This window comes from Amaranthus tricolor, chromosome 15, assembly GCF_026212465.1.
Source record: "Amaranthus tricolor cultivar Red isolate AtriRed21 chromosome 15, ASM2621246v1, whole genome shotgun sequence".
In the NCBI taxonomy this organism is placed as follows: domain Eukaryota; kingdom Viridiplantae; phylum Streptophyta; class Magnoliopsida; order Caryophyllales; family Amaranthaceae; genus Amaranthus; species Amaranthus tricolor.
Window position 1 is genome coordinate 9,570,065 of NC_080061.1, and position 14,602 is coordinate 9,584,666.

Here is a 14,602-nt window from a genome sequence, read left to right on the forward strand (position 1 = left end):
GTATTCAGATATTAAAGGGCAGATCTTTAGCTTCAGTTTTCACCAACTCATTATCCCTCTCTTTATGCATTTATATGCTCTACATTTCTGAAAATGAGTAAGCTTGAGAGTTAAATTTTCTTTTTGAGTAAGCTTGAGAATTAAATTTTCTTTTTCCGAAAGTGACTTTTACTGCCATTCAATTCACAGAATAAAAAGGTCAAAGAAACAAGAATAGAGAACAAGAAAGGCAATTGAATTCTCATGTATTCATTCTGTGGGTAAAGACCATCAATTTTCTTTGAAGTCTTTTTGGACCAGTACTACCTAAAGTCACTGTTATTAACAGCGACTTGACCATTAACCAGTCAAAGCCTTATTTCGCTGTTAGTAACAGCGACATATAACTTGACTAAAATTTTGACCATTTCTTTATACTCGCTGTTAGTAACAGCGATTACATACCGAGCCTAGCTTTGGGATCAAAGACGCTTATTTTGGGAATAAAGTTTGGCCGAAGCTTATTTTTTGATTAAAGTTATTAAAAAATCTTTTTTTTTCAAATTTTCAAGCAAACACCAACTGCTAATTGTTTGCGCGCATTCCTCGAGAATAATATGTCCGCTACCTCTTCCACACCCAAACCCTGACTTTATACGGGATACTAGGCCAATGACGATGACCATGACCATAACTCCAGATTTGGCATCTTCATAAGGAATAGTACTTCTCAACTTATACCAGACTACTTTTATCAATAATTGGCATTTTCATAAGGAATATTACTTCTCAACTTATACCAGACTACTTTTATCAATAATGAATCATCAAAGATACACATAAAACCTACATATTATTTTTACAGAAAAGATCACTCAAATCTACAATCATTTCACCAAAATACTACATATATCTCAAAAAGATATTTACAAGGGAGTAAAAGAGGCCAGAGAAGGAGCATATAGGAACTAAACCTAACATAGCTATGACTAACCTTTGATCAACATCGAACCTGACTCAGATTTTCTCATCTGGAACTGCAACGATCATCAACTTGCTCAGGCAAGCTCAGCGCCTAAACTGTACAAATATTATTGAATATAGCATGTTTCAAAACTGACTTCGGAATTTGATCAGGCTGTAATCCATGTGCAGTCATCAGATTGACAAGCATCAAAGCTCTATCCTTATCATGTACTCTACAACAACCAGAAAGGAGTGTTGTGTATGTCACCACGGTTCCTAAACCTAACATAGCTATGACTAACCTTTGATCAACGTCGAACCTGACTCAGATTTTCTCATCTGGAACTGCAACGATCATCAACTTGCTCAGGCAAGCTCAGCGCCTAAACTGTACGAATATTATTGAATATAGCACGTTTCAAAGCTGACTTCGCAATTTGATCAGGCTGTAATCCATGTGCAGTCATCAGATTGACAAGCATCAAAGCTCTATCCTTATCACGTACTCTACAACAACCAGAAAGGAGTGTTGTGTATGTCACCACGTCAGGCCGCAGACCTTTATCTATCAGATCATGGAACAGCACCATGGCTTCTTCAATATCATTCACCTTGCAACATTTGTCAATCAACACAGTATACCACGCAAGATCAGGCTTCAGCTGCATTTCCGACATTTTACTCCTGATAATTGATTCAAACTTTTTAGCTTTCTCTCCCAGAGAAATGTTAAAATCAGAATCAGACTTATTCAAACTTGATTTCAAAAACCCATCAAGCAGAGCTGTTAAAGTGATGACGTCAGGCTCTATACCTCTGTCTTTCATTTCAATTGCAAGCTTCCAAGCTTCCAAAATACTATTTGCCTTGCAGTATCCATTCATCATTATTGTGTACATTACAACATCAGGAATAAAACCTCTATCAACCCAAATGTCAAACACTCGTCTAGCCTTCTCTATATCTCCAGAATTGCACAATGCGGTCATAAGCTTTGAGGGAATTTTAATGCAAAGATTATCTTCTAAGACCAGAAATGTCTCAAACAACACAAACGCACTATCAACTTCACCATTCATACATAGGCAACTTAGCAAATTCAAGGAAGTCTTCCTTTTTAAAGGAGTTCCATGTTTTTTTAGATTAACAAATAGACTAAAAGCCTCTCGTGCAAGTTTTGCTTCACAATAGCCATCAATCATAGCAGAATAATTGTCCGGACACTTGTTATCCAAACTATATAAAAACTTCTCAGCTTCTTTTACCTTCCCTCCTATACAAAGGCCTTCGATGATTTTATTATGCATAACAGTGTCAGGTGTCAACCCTTGGCCCTTCACGTAGTCAAGACAGTGTAAAATCTCTTCTTCATAGCCATTTCTAGCCAATCCACCTGCAAGTATATGGTAAGTAATTATATCAGGCTCAATACCATTAGTCTTCATATCTTTAAAAACATCACAAGCCTCAAGTAGTTTTCCCTTAAGACAATAGCCATTTATTAGAGTTGAATAATGTTTCACATCTGGGGCCAAGTTTTTGTGCTTCATCTCTACAATAAGCTCCAAGCCTTCTTCAACTCTGCCCAATTTACACATTGCATCAACCACAATGTTATAACAAATTTCATCAAGAAAAATCCCTGTGTCTCTGTATGTTTTGAAACGATTGAGAACCTCGGTAAAAGATCTCATCAAGCATAGGCATTGAAGAATATAACTCACAATAACACAATTTAATTTCACACCTTTAGACAGCATGTGACTTTCAAGGGAAAATGCGTTTAGAATTTTTCCTCTCTTACAATATGCGTGAATTAAGGGACCAAAGCAATTCACATTTGGGGTCAAACCTTGATTCTCCATGTCGAGCAAAACAGTCTCAGCTTCACTCAATTTATTCTCATTGCAGAAGCCCTGAACCACAACCTCATAAGAAAAACCGTAAGAAATAACACCAGAATCCCTACAAGCTTTAAGCAGTTCATAAGCTGCATCTGATTTGTTAAATGAGCAAAGTGCTTCAATGTAGGTCGTATATGAATATTCATTAGGAATTACGCCAGCTTTCTCCATCTCCAGAAAAAAATTAACTGCTTCCTTTAAATGACCCATCCTACAAAAGGCCTTGATCATGAGATTGTAAGTGTAGATGTTGGGGTTCAAACCCATCCTCTTCAATTGTTGGTATGTAGCCACTGCCATGTCAAGCTTATCCTGTTGAATCAACTGGTTCAAAAGATAGTTACATGTTAATATACTAGGCAATATACCATGCCTTTGTGTTTGAAACAAAACATCAATACATTGATCAAACATACCCATACTGACATAGACCTTGACTAAGACATCAGCTACTTTAACCATTGAATTAGTCCTTTCAAGCTCAAGGTTCTCCAAAAAAATATCCAAGAATTCTGGAATATCAAAGCCCAGTTCTTCCTTATTTGACTTAATAACATCCAAAAATAAAGCTTCCAATTTTCTAGTAGAACCCCGACTGCACAATCTTTTAGTGATTGAGACATAAATATTCACATTATGTTGAAACCTATGTTCTTGAGTTGGCTCCCTTTTAAAGTTCTTCGGGATATCAATGACCCCATAGGAGGATAATTTATGCCAAGGATCCTCAAAATCAATATAGCTATAACCATCACCACTTCTACGAGCAGAGGAAAATGTAAGTGCATCAGAACTGGAATCCGTTGACCGAGGACACAACTGGACATCTGCAAAAGCAGAACTGTGGCGAGTAAAGAGACAATTGCTCAAATATCTACCAGAGACTGCTCTTCTACACAGCAGGCAGTGGAGCTTATAGGAGCAGTTGAAAGCTTCAACTGCTCCAGAAGAGAACATAATACGTGAAACCAGATTTAGTTGATGTCTTCCACACCCATAATCATATAACCATTTTACTATCTTCAACACCTGAAACCAGCCACCAGTAACAGATATAATAAAGAGATAGAAAAAATAGAGTACAATCATTTTGTAGCAGAGTATTGAAGATATATGTCAGGTTGTTAAGCACTTCCAATCACTGAGGGTGTTCACCAGTGCAGATTCCATAAAACAATTCAAAGTTACCAGAATGGAATAGTACACTTGATCAAGAACTGGACTGAGTTGAGAAACATGCTACGAATCGATGATAGTGTTAATATGAACTAAAAAGTTTTCAAATGTAAAAGTGATTAGCCTTGAGACCAACTAGTTTGAGAATCTTATTGTGCATTTATTTCCCCGTTTAATTCTTCTCATTCTTTCGTTCCTCCCATTTGAAAAATGTTAACTTAGTTGCAGCAACTCCATTTTTAGTATTCTTACCCAGCTTACTTTCTACTATATTCCCCAATTCATGGGATGACCTATAATTTGAAAGATGGGGTTGCAGAGCTTAATTGAAGATATATTACTTGCATAAGATTGTTATCACATTCTTTCAATACACCATTCTAGTCACACAAGTGATATTATAAACAATGTTATTCATATATCAAATATAGAATCACTACAAATTGATAAAATTAATCAATGTTGTACCACAATCTGCAGTAGTTTCATCATATAACAACAAATTAAGAGATTAACATTCATTCCACTCATAAAACCAACCAAAATGAATTTATAAAACAAATTCAATTTATAATTGAAGACTTAAACAGAAATTATACTGAATAAAGTTCATTTAAAATTTTAAACTCGATTTAAAATTGATTTTGAAACAAATTCAATTAAATTGAAATCATATAAAAAATTCAAATTTTAATTCCACCTTATAAAATTACCTACATTCATCAATGTGGAGGGCGGAGACATGAACAGATGGTGGTCGGCGGCGTGGATGAATGGTGGTTGTACATTGGCAATGCGGGCAGCATCCGAGCAGTAAAGATAGACTGATGGTGGGCGTGATGGACGTGATGACGAACAAAGCATTAGAGTTTCTGAAAGTTTTTTTTGGAGAGCTTTAAGGTCGAAAGGACTAATTTAAAGGTTAAAGATATTGATGCCCTAGTCAAGGCCTATGCAAGTATGGGTATGTTTGATGAATCTATTGACGTTTTGTTTCAAATATAAAGGCAAAGTTTTTTGCCTTGTATAAGAAGGGGAAGCTTGACATGGAAGTGGCTACATACCAACAATACATGAGGATGAGTTTGAACCCCCAACATCTACACTCAGTGGCGGATCCTGGATTCGGAGTCCACTGGGGCACCAATGAATAGACGAAATTTTGACAGAATTTCATTTGTATAATTAACAACTAAAATATGATTCATTCCGAAAAATGATCTTTCGAGACTCGCTGTCATCATTGGAAGAAGCAATACCAATTTCAACAGCTTGTAGACATCTGAATCAATTTCATGCTTCTTTGTCTCAACATGTTTTATAGAAAGTTCAATAAGAGTCTTCCCATCCAAGAATTGCTCATCCAAGAAGCAATATATATTTCTAATTAACCAAAAAAATCTTTCCAGAAAAAAATTGTAGACTCGTACTATTTTTCATCTTCTACATTCAAAAGTTCCATAAACCACACCACAGAACTTTTAAATCTAAAATAAGACACCAATAAACAGCTCATATTCTTGTTAATAGCAAACAAATCAAGCCAATTCAATATTCATCAACCAAAACAATGACTTACTGTGCACGAACGGCCAATCGGTTGATCTACATAGGAAAATCAACAAAAACCTAACAATCTACCTATGCGTAATTGATTGGCTTAAGTACTGTCAATTGAGAAATATATGTTAAAACCCAAAACAAATTGACTATTAATTGAAAAAAGCTAAAACCTTTCACAATTCACACACTATTGATCTTCTAACTAACATTTTCTCCTTTGAACATAAATCAAAGACATAAACTTTTCACCAACAATTAAAAAACCAGCTTTTTAGGCGTAATTGTTATCCTTCTGAATAATTCAATAGTTTTGAGAATCATCATAGAGCTCAACCAATAAATTTATGTTAAAAATGAACTAAAACTACAATTTAAATCAGATCAAACTAACCAAATGTAATTTCAATTTTCAGGGTTTTTTGTAAAGAGGAGTAGAAGAGGACTGTCGACACTCGACTTTCGACTGAGGCAAGGGCTAAATGATGAGTTTTTTTAGGTTTTGTTAGAGTAAAGATTAGAGAGAAGGGATAGGCCCGTGCTATTCAGGAAATCGTGTTTCAAACCCCGTGAAATTCGAAAAAAAAATTTTAATTTAAAAAATTTGCCTGGGGCACGTGCCCGGGGAGGCCCATACATAGATCCAACCCGTCTACACTTTCAATCTCATGATCAAGGCGTTTCGTTCGAAGGGTCATTTAGAGGAAGTTATTGATTGTTTTCCAAAATATGAAGAAAGCTAGCGTAATTCCTAATAAATATACTTATGGAACATACATTGAAAGCTTTGCAACCCCTTCTTTTAAATTCTAGGTCCTCTACTGCACAAGGGGAATATAGTAGAAAGTAAGTCTAGAAAGAATACACAAAATGGAGATATTGCAACTAATATCAAATTTTCCAAATGTGAGGCATTGCGACTAATGATATGTAATAAAAGAATGAGAAAAATGAAACGGGGAATATGTGCACAAAAGGATTCTCTGCCACTAGTCTATATAAGGTCTAAAAATGATATTAAACATATTTCAAATATAACTAACACAAATGAAATACAAAGGTCTCACACAATCATAAAACAATATAAAAAAAAAAGAAATTATAACACATAACATAATATGTCATTAACACAGCTATATATACTAACTTTTAGTAAGATGTAACTTACTTTCAAATTTCAAGTGCACAATGAGTTCTTTGCTTTAACCGATTGAGGAATATTGAAGGAAATGTGTCATAAAACGTTTCCAACAATTAATAAATATAATTAGGACTATATTATAAAATAAATAAATGCAGCACTTTAGTAATTACTATTTACTTGCTAAAGGATAAATATTATAATTGGACAAATAATATTGGATTATTGGACAAGTAAAAAAAACTTGGTTCATATTGTTGTTATGCTTGAGATCCTCTTATTGAGTGTTAGATAATTGTAACTTAAATTTAATTAATTGCATCAAATATAATCCAACAAATATATCTCCTACACCATTACAATTTGATAAGCCACAATCATGTCACACATTATACATGCTCCTAGAATAAAATCACTCAATAAGAGTCTTGATAATACTCCCTATGTCCCTATGCCATTTCAGATATTTCTATTAAAGTTTATCATACTTGGCACCAAATCCTTTTTTTGGTGATGTCTCATTCCCCTTTTTTAATCTCATGTCATCCACAAACTTATTTTCTCTATTCATCTTATTCACTTAGTTCTTTCATCTATTTGATTTTTTCCTTATTTCCCCAATTACAAATGAATATTACACTAAAAAAAGATGCGATTTCATAAGAACATAGAAGTATAAGATAACGCACTAGTTTGCAACATTGCCTTTGTGATGACAAAGAAAGACACTTAAAAACCAACCAAATTAACAAGCCAATAACTCACATTAAAGTAGGCAAACAAAGTGTAGAACAGCAAGGAGCATCACCATCATCAAAAAAAGGAGGTAGAAATTACCTTTGTAGTAGATGACCACCAACTACTTCCTCAAAGATAAGCCAGAGATGAAAGTTCGTGACCTCAATTACTACAGAGTTAGCAAATCAAACTTCAAACATCAAATTTTGCTAAAAAGATAAGCCTCACAAAGACTAGGAGAGAGCAAGAAGACAACTTTCCATACTTCAAAAGGACTTTTGTGCTTCAAAACAATCGAATAATACAGCTTGAAAAGATTTTGTTAACATCAAAAGTTTAAAACTCAAATTAACATCAACCATTTAATTAGATTAACATACCAAGCTCTCAATTCAAAATATGTCATAGAAGATGTGCAATAATTGAAAAAAGGAGGCATCTTGACAATTAGTTTAAGGGTGAACTAATATGCAAAATATTTAAAGCCCAAAAATGAAAGGTTGTTTCATTGCAATTTACAGATGAAAAAACTATAGAGCACAAAGCAAATCAAGTTAAAAAAAAATACTCAAATCTCATGTTAAACGAATACATGATCTAATTATGAGTTCAAAACAAGATTTAAAAGAACTAAACATGCAATTTTCAAAATAATTTTAAACCACTAGTATAGAAATCAGAAGGCCATAATTTGGATAATACTATCATACTATAGTGTAATTAGAATGTTCACTTAATAACTAATGCAATAGTCCCTTTCATAGCGTAACTTCATTTCCTATATTTAACAATAATCAAACATGAACCCAATTCTTCAATAGAGGTCACATAACTCACATCTCATGACTCACATCAGCCAAGAATGAGAAACCAAGCAATACTTACAGAAAGTAATAAACAATTAACCATGACAAACAGAAACACCAGCTTATACATGCTGATGCTACGAAAGCATAGCAGAACAGGTAGTTAGAAAAAGGACCTTCCATAGAAATACTCTAGTGTGTTCTAAAAATCACCGCCTTATCTTTTTAAATCCACATGATAACCTTCAACACAATAGTTTTAATTGAACTTTAATTCTAATAGTCAATAGCATACCAGGACCTATTTTACTCGGACACTCTGTTTTTGCCCGCTCACTAGTGTCCGGTACGGCCAGTACGGATACCGATACGCCGGAATGCACATGGGTACGGCACAGTGAATGAAATCAACAATTTAAATAGATAGAAGACAAAGAAAAGAGAAATTAAGGAGAAAATAAGAGAACATAAAAGAAAAAAGACAAAGAAAATAAAAATTTATCTAATGTCGAATTAATCACCATTGATGGAGGTGGAGTTTAACAGGAGAAGAAAGGAAAGTGGGCATGGGAAACCGTGCAGGGTTTGAAAAATAGTATCTTTGCAATTTGCCACGTGAAGAAAGAGAAGGAAAAAATACAAATAACATTAAAAATAGGGTTTGTAAATACATATTAGTTTTAGCCTTTGGGCTATTTATGTTTTAAGCCCAAAAACAATTTAAAGTTTTTTTTCTGTTTTTTTTCTTTCGTCGTCGTCGTTGTCATCATCATCATCATCATCATTATTATTATTATTATTATATCCCCGTACCCGTATCCAGTGATAGGACGGTGTCCACATATCCTAAAATTCTAAAATTGACGTACCGGACACTAGGATCCACACCCGTATTTGATACCCGTACCCAAGTCCAAGTAACATAGACCAAGACATAATAACTAGGGATGGTCATGGGTCTAGGACCTTGTTGGACCCGCCCCGGACTCGCCTTTTTTTAAGGGTTTGGGTCTTATTTTTTGAAACCCATCGGATCCGAGTCGGATCTGGATCTAAAAAATAATTGACGGGTTCGGGTCAGGGTCCGAAATCCGGACCCTAGACCCGCCCTGTAGACCCAGACCCTTATAAATATTAGATTGTCTATTTCTATTTGTCTTCTACGTATGACTTTTGCCACCAACACTTATTTTCTTTTCATATAATATCATAATATATATAAATAATATACATATATATATATAGGAGACGGATCCATTAAGAAGGGATTGAAAATGAAAAGGGTAAGAAGGAGTCTACACCCTTAATTTCACTAAAATAAAAAAAATCTATGGTCACAATTGAGCCAAAAACTCATAATTGTAAAAGTAACTATGTTACACAAAAAGGTAACTATGAAATAATTTTTAAAATGTTCTTAATTTATAACATAGTATCCTTTTTTGTATATATAGTAACCAAGCAAAATCAAACAAAAATCCTTCTCACCCTTCTCATTTTAAAATCTTTCTTATTTGATCCTACATCTATATATATATATATATATATATATATATATATATATATATATATATATATGCTACTTGCTAAGTGCTAACCCAATTACCCTTATTTCATGGACTCGAGCTAGTGTTTCTAATAGAATTTAAGCGTATATAGATGACACTATGCGACTTTAGATGTTAAATTAGTATTAAGTATTTGTAAAATACAATAATAACTCTCTTAAAATATACAAAAAGTATAATGACTTACAAACGGTTCAAATTTGACAAATCAAAGAGACTTTTTTAGAGGGATTACGGGTTTCGAGTCTTGCAAACGTTGCGGGGAAAAAGAGAGCCTTTTTCATTTGATTCGTGATTGCTCTTTGACCATGGACTTTTGGAAACTTTCTGGCATTAAGGCCCCTTGCTCGTTAGCTACTTCTTTTCGAGATTATATGGATTGGTATCTGATTAATAAGGGGGCGAATGAAGCTGAAAAATTTGCTTCTATTTGCTGGCAAATTTGGAAGTCAAGGAACGAGGAGATTTTCGATTGTGTTGCGGTGCCTCCTCTTCTTGGTGTTCGTCGGGCTTTGGATTGGTTACTGGAATACCAATGTGCCCTGCAGTTTGATCGTGGAACTTTTGTGCATAAAAGATCTTTAACGGCTGGCTTGGTCATGTCCTCCCACTAATGTCATTAAGTTTAACTTTGATGGAGCTGCTCACAAGGAGGATGATAGATTCGATCTGGGCTTCATTGCTAGGGACTCGACGGGTTCTTTTCTTTTGTTCGGTTCGAAATCCGTTTCGCTTTGCGGGTCCGTTGAAGAGGCAGAAGCCCATGCTATGTTGTGGGCTGTTTCGGTTGCAATAGAGAAGGGTTGGCGCCATGTTATCTTTGAAAGAGATTGTAAGACTGTCATTGATTCCATGAATGGCAAGAGTTCTTGATGCTGTGTTGTTCAATCAATTCTGGACAATGCCGCCACTCTTAGTTTGCATTTTCAGTCTTTTTTCTTTGTTTTTTGTTATCGAGAGTGTAATGGTGTCTCTCATAGATTAGCCCGGTGGGCTGCCTTCGGCGTTTGTGATAAGGTCTGGGTGAATGTTTGCCTGACCTGGCTTCAAGCGCTTTGTACTCTGATTTAATTCATTCTTAGTCTAGCTTTCCCTTTCTTTCAAAAAAAAAAATGAGACTTTTTTTAGATCCATTAAGAACCTTAGACCCATCAGATCCAGAGGGTCTGGGTCTTAAAATTTTGGACCCTTCGCGTCCAAATACGGGTTTGAATCTCTAAAAATTAAAACGGTCCGGGTCCAGGTCTGGTTGGATACGCTCCAAACCCGCCCCATGATCATCCCTAATAATAACTGTTCAATCTTCAGTTCATTTTCCTATTATTTTCTGATAGGAATACACGATTCAATTATTATAGAGACGAACAAAACCTCAAGTAGGAGAAGTAATCAGTATTATGGAATTAAGTTTATTTTTGTCTGATTTTAAATCCGTGAATAGAAAGTAGAATTCAGTTAATCTAGTTCAATCGTCAGTTTATTAGTCATTGTATATTCCATATTTCAAATGGCGGATCCAGGATTCAGAGTCTCCTGGAGCACCACTAACAAATGGACGAAATTTCTACGGAATTTTATTTGTAAAATTGACAAAATGTCCTTGTCTCAATAAGTTTTATGGAAAGTTCATTAAGGGTCTTTATATCCAAGAATCGCTCATCGTTTCTCACGTCACTAATAAAACATTTAAGTGATTCCACAAAAATCATAAATCAAGATCATAGAACATCATAACTCAAGATCACATTATTATTGTCATTTTGTAAACCAAGATCCAAGAACCAAGAATCAACCAGCTTGAAAATCGAATTGCCTTTATTACTTATGTAAATCACATCTCTGAATCAAAACCAGGACTTAGGCCAATCATCCACAATCACTCCAAACGAAAACAGAACTGAGCATTTGGAAATCATAAATCAAGATAATGGTTTAGAAATTTTTTCTTGATTATAAATGTAAGGAGTGCTTGATCGTGGATGATTATTAATTATTAATTGATCGTGAATGATTTCTGTCTTAATAATGAAGCACTCCAACTTCTCAGATTATCAAGCACTCCTTACACTTATTAACTTAAGCATATGATCTTCCACTCAAAAACAAAAGCATATGATCTTCTTCCATTAAGAAACAACAGTACAACAATGGTTTAGAAATTCTTAATTAGTAATGCTTAATTTCATTATTCTTAATAAACTCCAAATTATCTTCTGGATATGGCTCGAAGCACATATATCTAAAATCAAGAAATATTCAATAATTCAACTATTCAAGATAAACAAACACATTAACAATAACAAAGATTCAATCCCTCAAAAAACATAAACAAAAAAAAATCAAGAAACAACATTATTATAATATTCAAGGATCAAAATTAAGAATAAAGATTAGAACAACAAGATTAATAATTTAGTATTAAGATTAAGATTACGATAAAGAGTGAAAATACCTAAAAAAATCAAAATTTTGATTTTTAGAGTTTTTGTAAAGAGGAGTAGAAGAGGAGTAGAGGACAGTTGACCATCGACTTTCGACTAAGGAAGTGAGGCGTGAGCAGCAGCGAGCAGGAGAAGCGTCTGAGCCACCGGCGGCAGGCAGTGAAGGTGACGGTGATGGTGGCAGGTGGCAGGCGGCAGGGGCTGAATGACGGCTGTAGAGTAGAGGTTTTTTAGGTTTTTTTTAGAGCAGAGAGAAGGGGAGTAATGTAGTGTTTTGAAGTTCATTGCTATTCTGAAAATAGTGTTTTGAGTTTTGACCCCCTAGAATTCGAAGAAAAAAATTTTCTTTTAATTTGTTTTTTAAATTTCGCCCGGGGCACTTGCCCGGGAGGCCTACATCCGCCCCTTAACTTGCCTCTTCAAAAAAATTTACTTGAGCTATACACTGTCTTAAGTAGAGTAATAGACCCTTATAAAAAAACTTAATCCCAAAAATTCAATCAATTTCATAACCATATCTCACCACCAATATAACATTTCATAATTAATTGATAAAAAGAAAAAATAAGAAAAAAGAATGTTCCTTCAAGAGTTAATTGTCAAATATTACAAAATCCGAATTGGATAAGATACTGCAATTTCAAAACACGGACACCATGAATTTGTGACAGACCACCAAAATGGATTATGAGCATACAAAAACGGTAACAGTTTGGGAAAACATTTGTGGGACCAAACCATCCAATATCAGAACAAAAAATTGGTAAATAAAGATATCGCAAAGAAGCAAAAACTGAAGAAGTTTGTTATTCAATAAATAAAATGAGTAAAGGTTCAAACTTTATTCTTAAAACACCCGGAAACAAGTTATGGAGACTCTTGTTCATAAACAACCTTAATCGATAAAGTAGGAATGAAAAGCAATAAGAAATAAGTGCAATAATAAACAAGGCACAGATTCACAAGGTTCACCTAGAGGGGCTACGTCCTTGATGGTAGTTAGCTTTGATTATAAGTAGAGAAACAATTAAGTTCTCAAGAACTCATAAAGTAGAGTATTACTCTAGAAGAACTCATCATACACACCTATGCACACATACATCAACTTGCACTCACCACGGTGCACTCAAGTCACCAAACTCCAACGATAAATAACAATGGCAGCAATTGGATTCATTCAACTAACAAAAAAGTTGGACAAACGGAATGAACACTTACATAGTAGCAAACGCAAGAGTATTTAGGTTTTAACCTGAAGGTTGAGACTCGAGTTCATTTTGAATATTATTATAAGGTTTAACTGAGTTTTCATATTTTAAAAGTTGCGCATAATATTACCAATTGATGAAATTTGAAACAAATCACGTAAAAACAATAAAGATTCAATCTATTTCAAACTCTAAAACAATAAAAATATAATCATTATAATAATTGAATTTGGAAAAGTTGTTGGATCAACTGACACAAAAAGTTCAACTTCATATTAAATTGAGCATCTCTTAATATGAACATTCAATAGTTATTGCCTTTCATTTTGTCGGTAACCCTACTCAAACTCTTTCTTCTGGAGACACGATTTTACAAAATTTACGTTGCCCAACTTTAAGTGACTATAGATGGTATAAAGATACCTTCTTTAGTTATGTTTTACAAAGACAAGATTGCAATCAAAGTTTTTGGAAAGAAAAATTTATATCAGGACTACCAAAATTATTTGCTCAAAGAATTTTTAGAAAAATAGCTGAACATGATACAGATAAAGAACAAGCTCTTAATAATACTACTTATGGAGGACTATTCGCTTTCATTAAAAAGGAAGGTCTTTCTTTATGTGAAGAACTCAAACTCCAAGCCAAATATACCTCTGAAAAGAAACAATCTAGGAAAGAAATTGGATGTTTCTGTGAAGCATTTGGTATGGAAGCTATTAGAGCTCCCTCTACAAAAAAGAAAATTAAAAAACAATTTTCTAAATTTTCAAAAGATAAAAATAAAAATTCTTATCCTTCTTATTATCGAAAGAAACGAGGAAAGAAAAATTTCGGAAATTTCCGAAAATCAAACAAAGCTTTCAAAATCTTTTGTTATTCGTGTGGAAAACCTGGACATAAAGCAAATGCTTGTACCACAAAGAAAAAGATTCAAGAATTATTTATTAACGACTCTGAGCTAGGAGATAAAATATCCAAAATATTATTACAAACTCCTGAGTCTACTTCTTCTTCTTCTTCAGAAAAGGAAGATGACGAAATTTTACAAATTAATGATCAAACTTCTGATTCTGAATCTTCGATTTCTTCCTCTCCAATGAAATGCATTAATG

General features: G+C 34.1%; 1 protein-coding gene across 8 annotated transcripts; it reads right to left on the bottom strand.

The window, feature by feature from the left end:
* Positions 1-194: 194 nt before the first annotated feature.
* On the bottom strand, positions 195-12,589 carry LOC130801916 (pentatricopeptide repeat-containing protein At2g26790, mitochondrial). 8 transcript variants are annotated; one of them, XM_057665862.1, is made up of 3 exons: positions 4,743-7,556; positions 2,798-3,878; positions 195-2,338 (listed from the first exon to the last, which is right to left on the bottom strand). In XM_057665862.1, the coding sequence occupies exons 1-3, from the start codon at positions 4,887-4,889 to the stop codon at positions 1,329-1,331; spliced, it is 2,238 nt and encodes a 745-aa protein (XP_057521845.1). In that variant the 5' UTR covers positions 4,890-7,556; the 3' UTR covers positions 195-1,328. The 8 variants fall into 8 exon arrangements, with proteins under 8 accessions (XP_057521845.1, XP_057521844.1, XP_057521838.1 ...); XM_057665861.1 differs by having other exon boundaries at positions 2,693-3,878; XM_057665856.1 differs by lacking the exon at positions 4,743-7,556 and adding exons at positions 7,564-7,633; positions 12,291-12,589 and having other exon boundaries at positions 208-3,878.
* Between the last annotated feature and the right edge of the window lie 2,013 nt (positions 12,590-14,602).

Bases quoted from the DNA above. Each gene is read 5' to 3' on its own strand.
- LOC130801916 (XM_057665855.1), bottom strand. From the start codon at position 4,889: ATGCTTTGTTCGTCATCACGTCCATCACGCCCACCATCAGTCTATCTT. The intron at 3,879-4,742 runs GTAGGTAATTTT...GGCTGGTTTCAG, and splicing joins CGCCCTCCACATTGATGAAT to GTGTTGAAGATAGTAAAATG.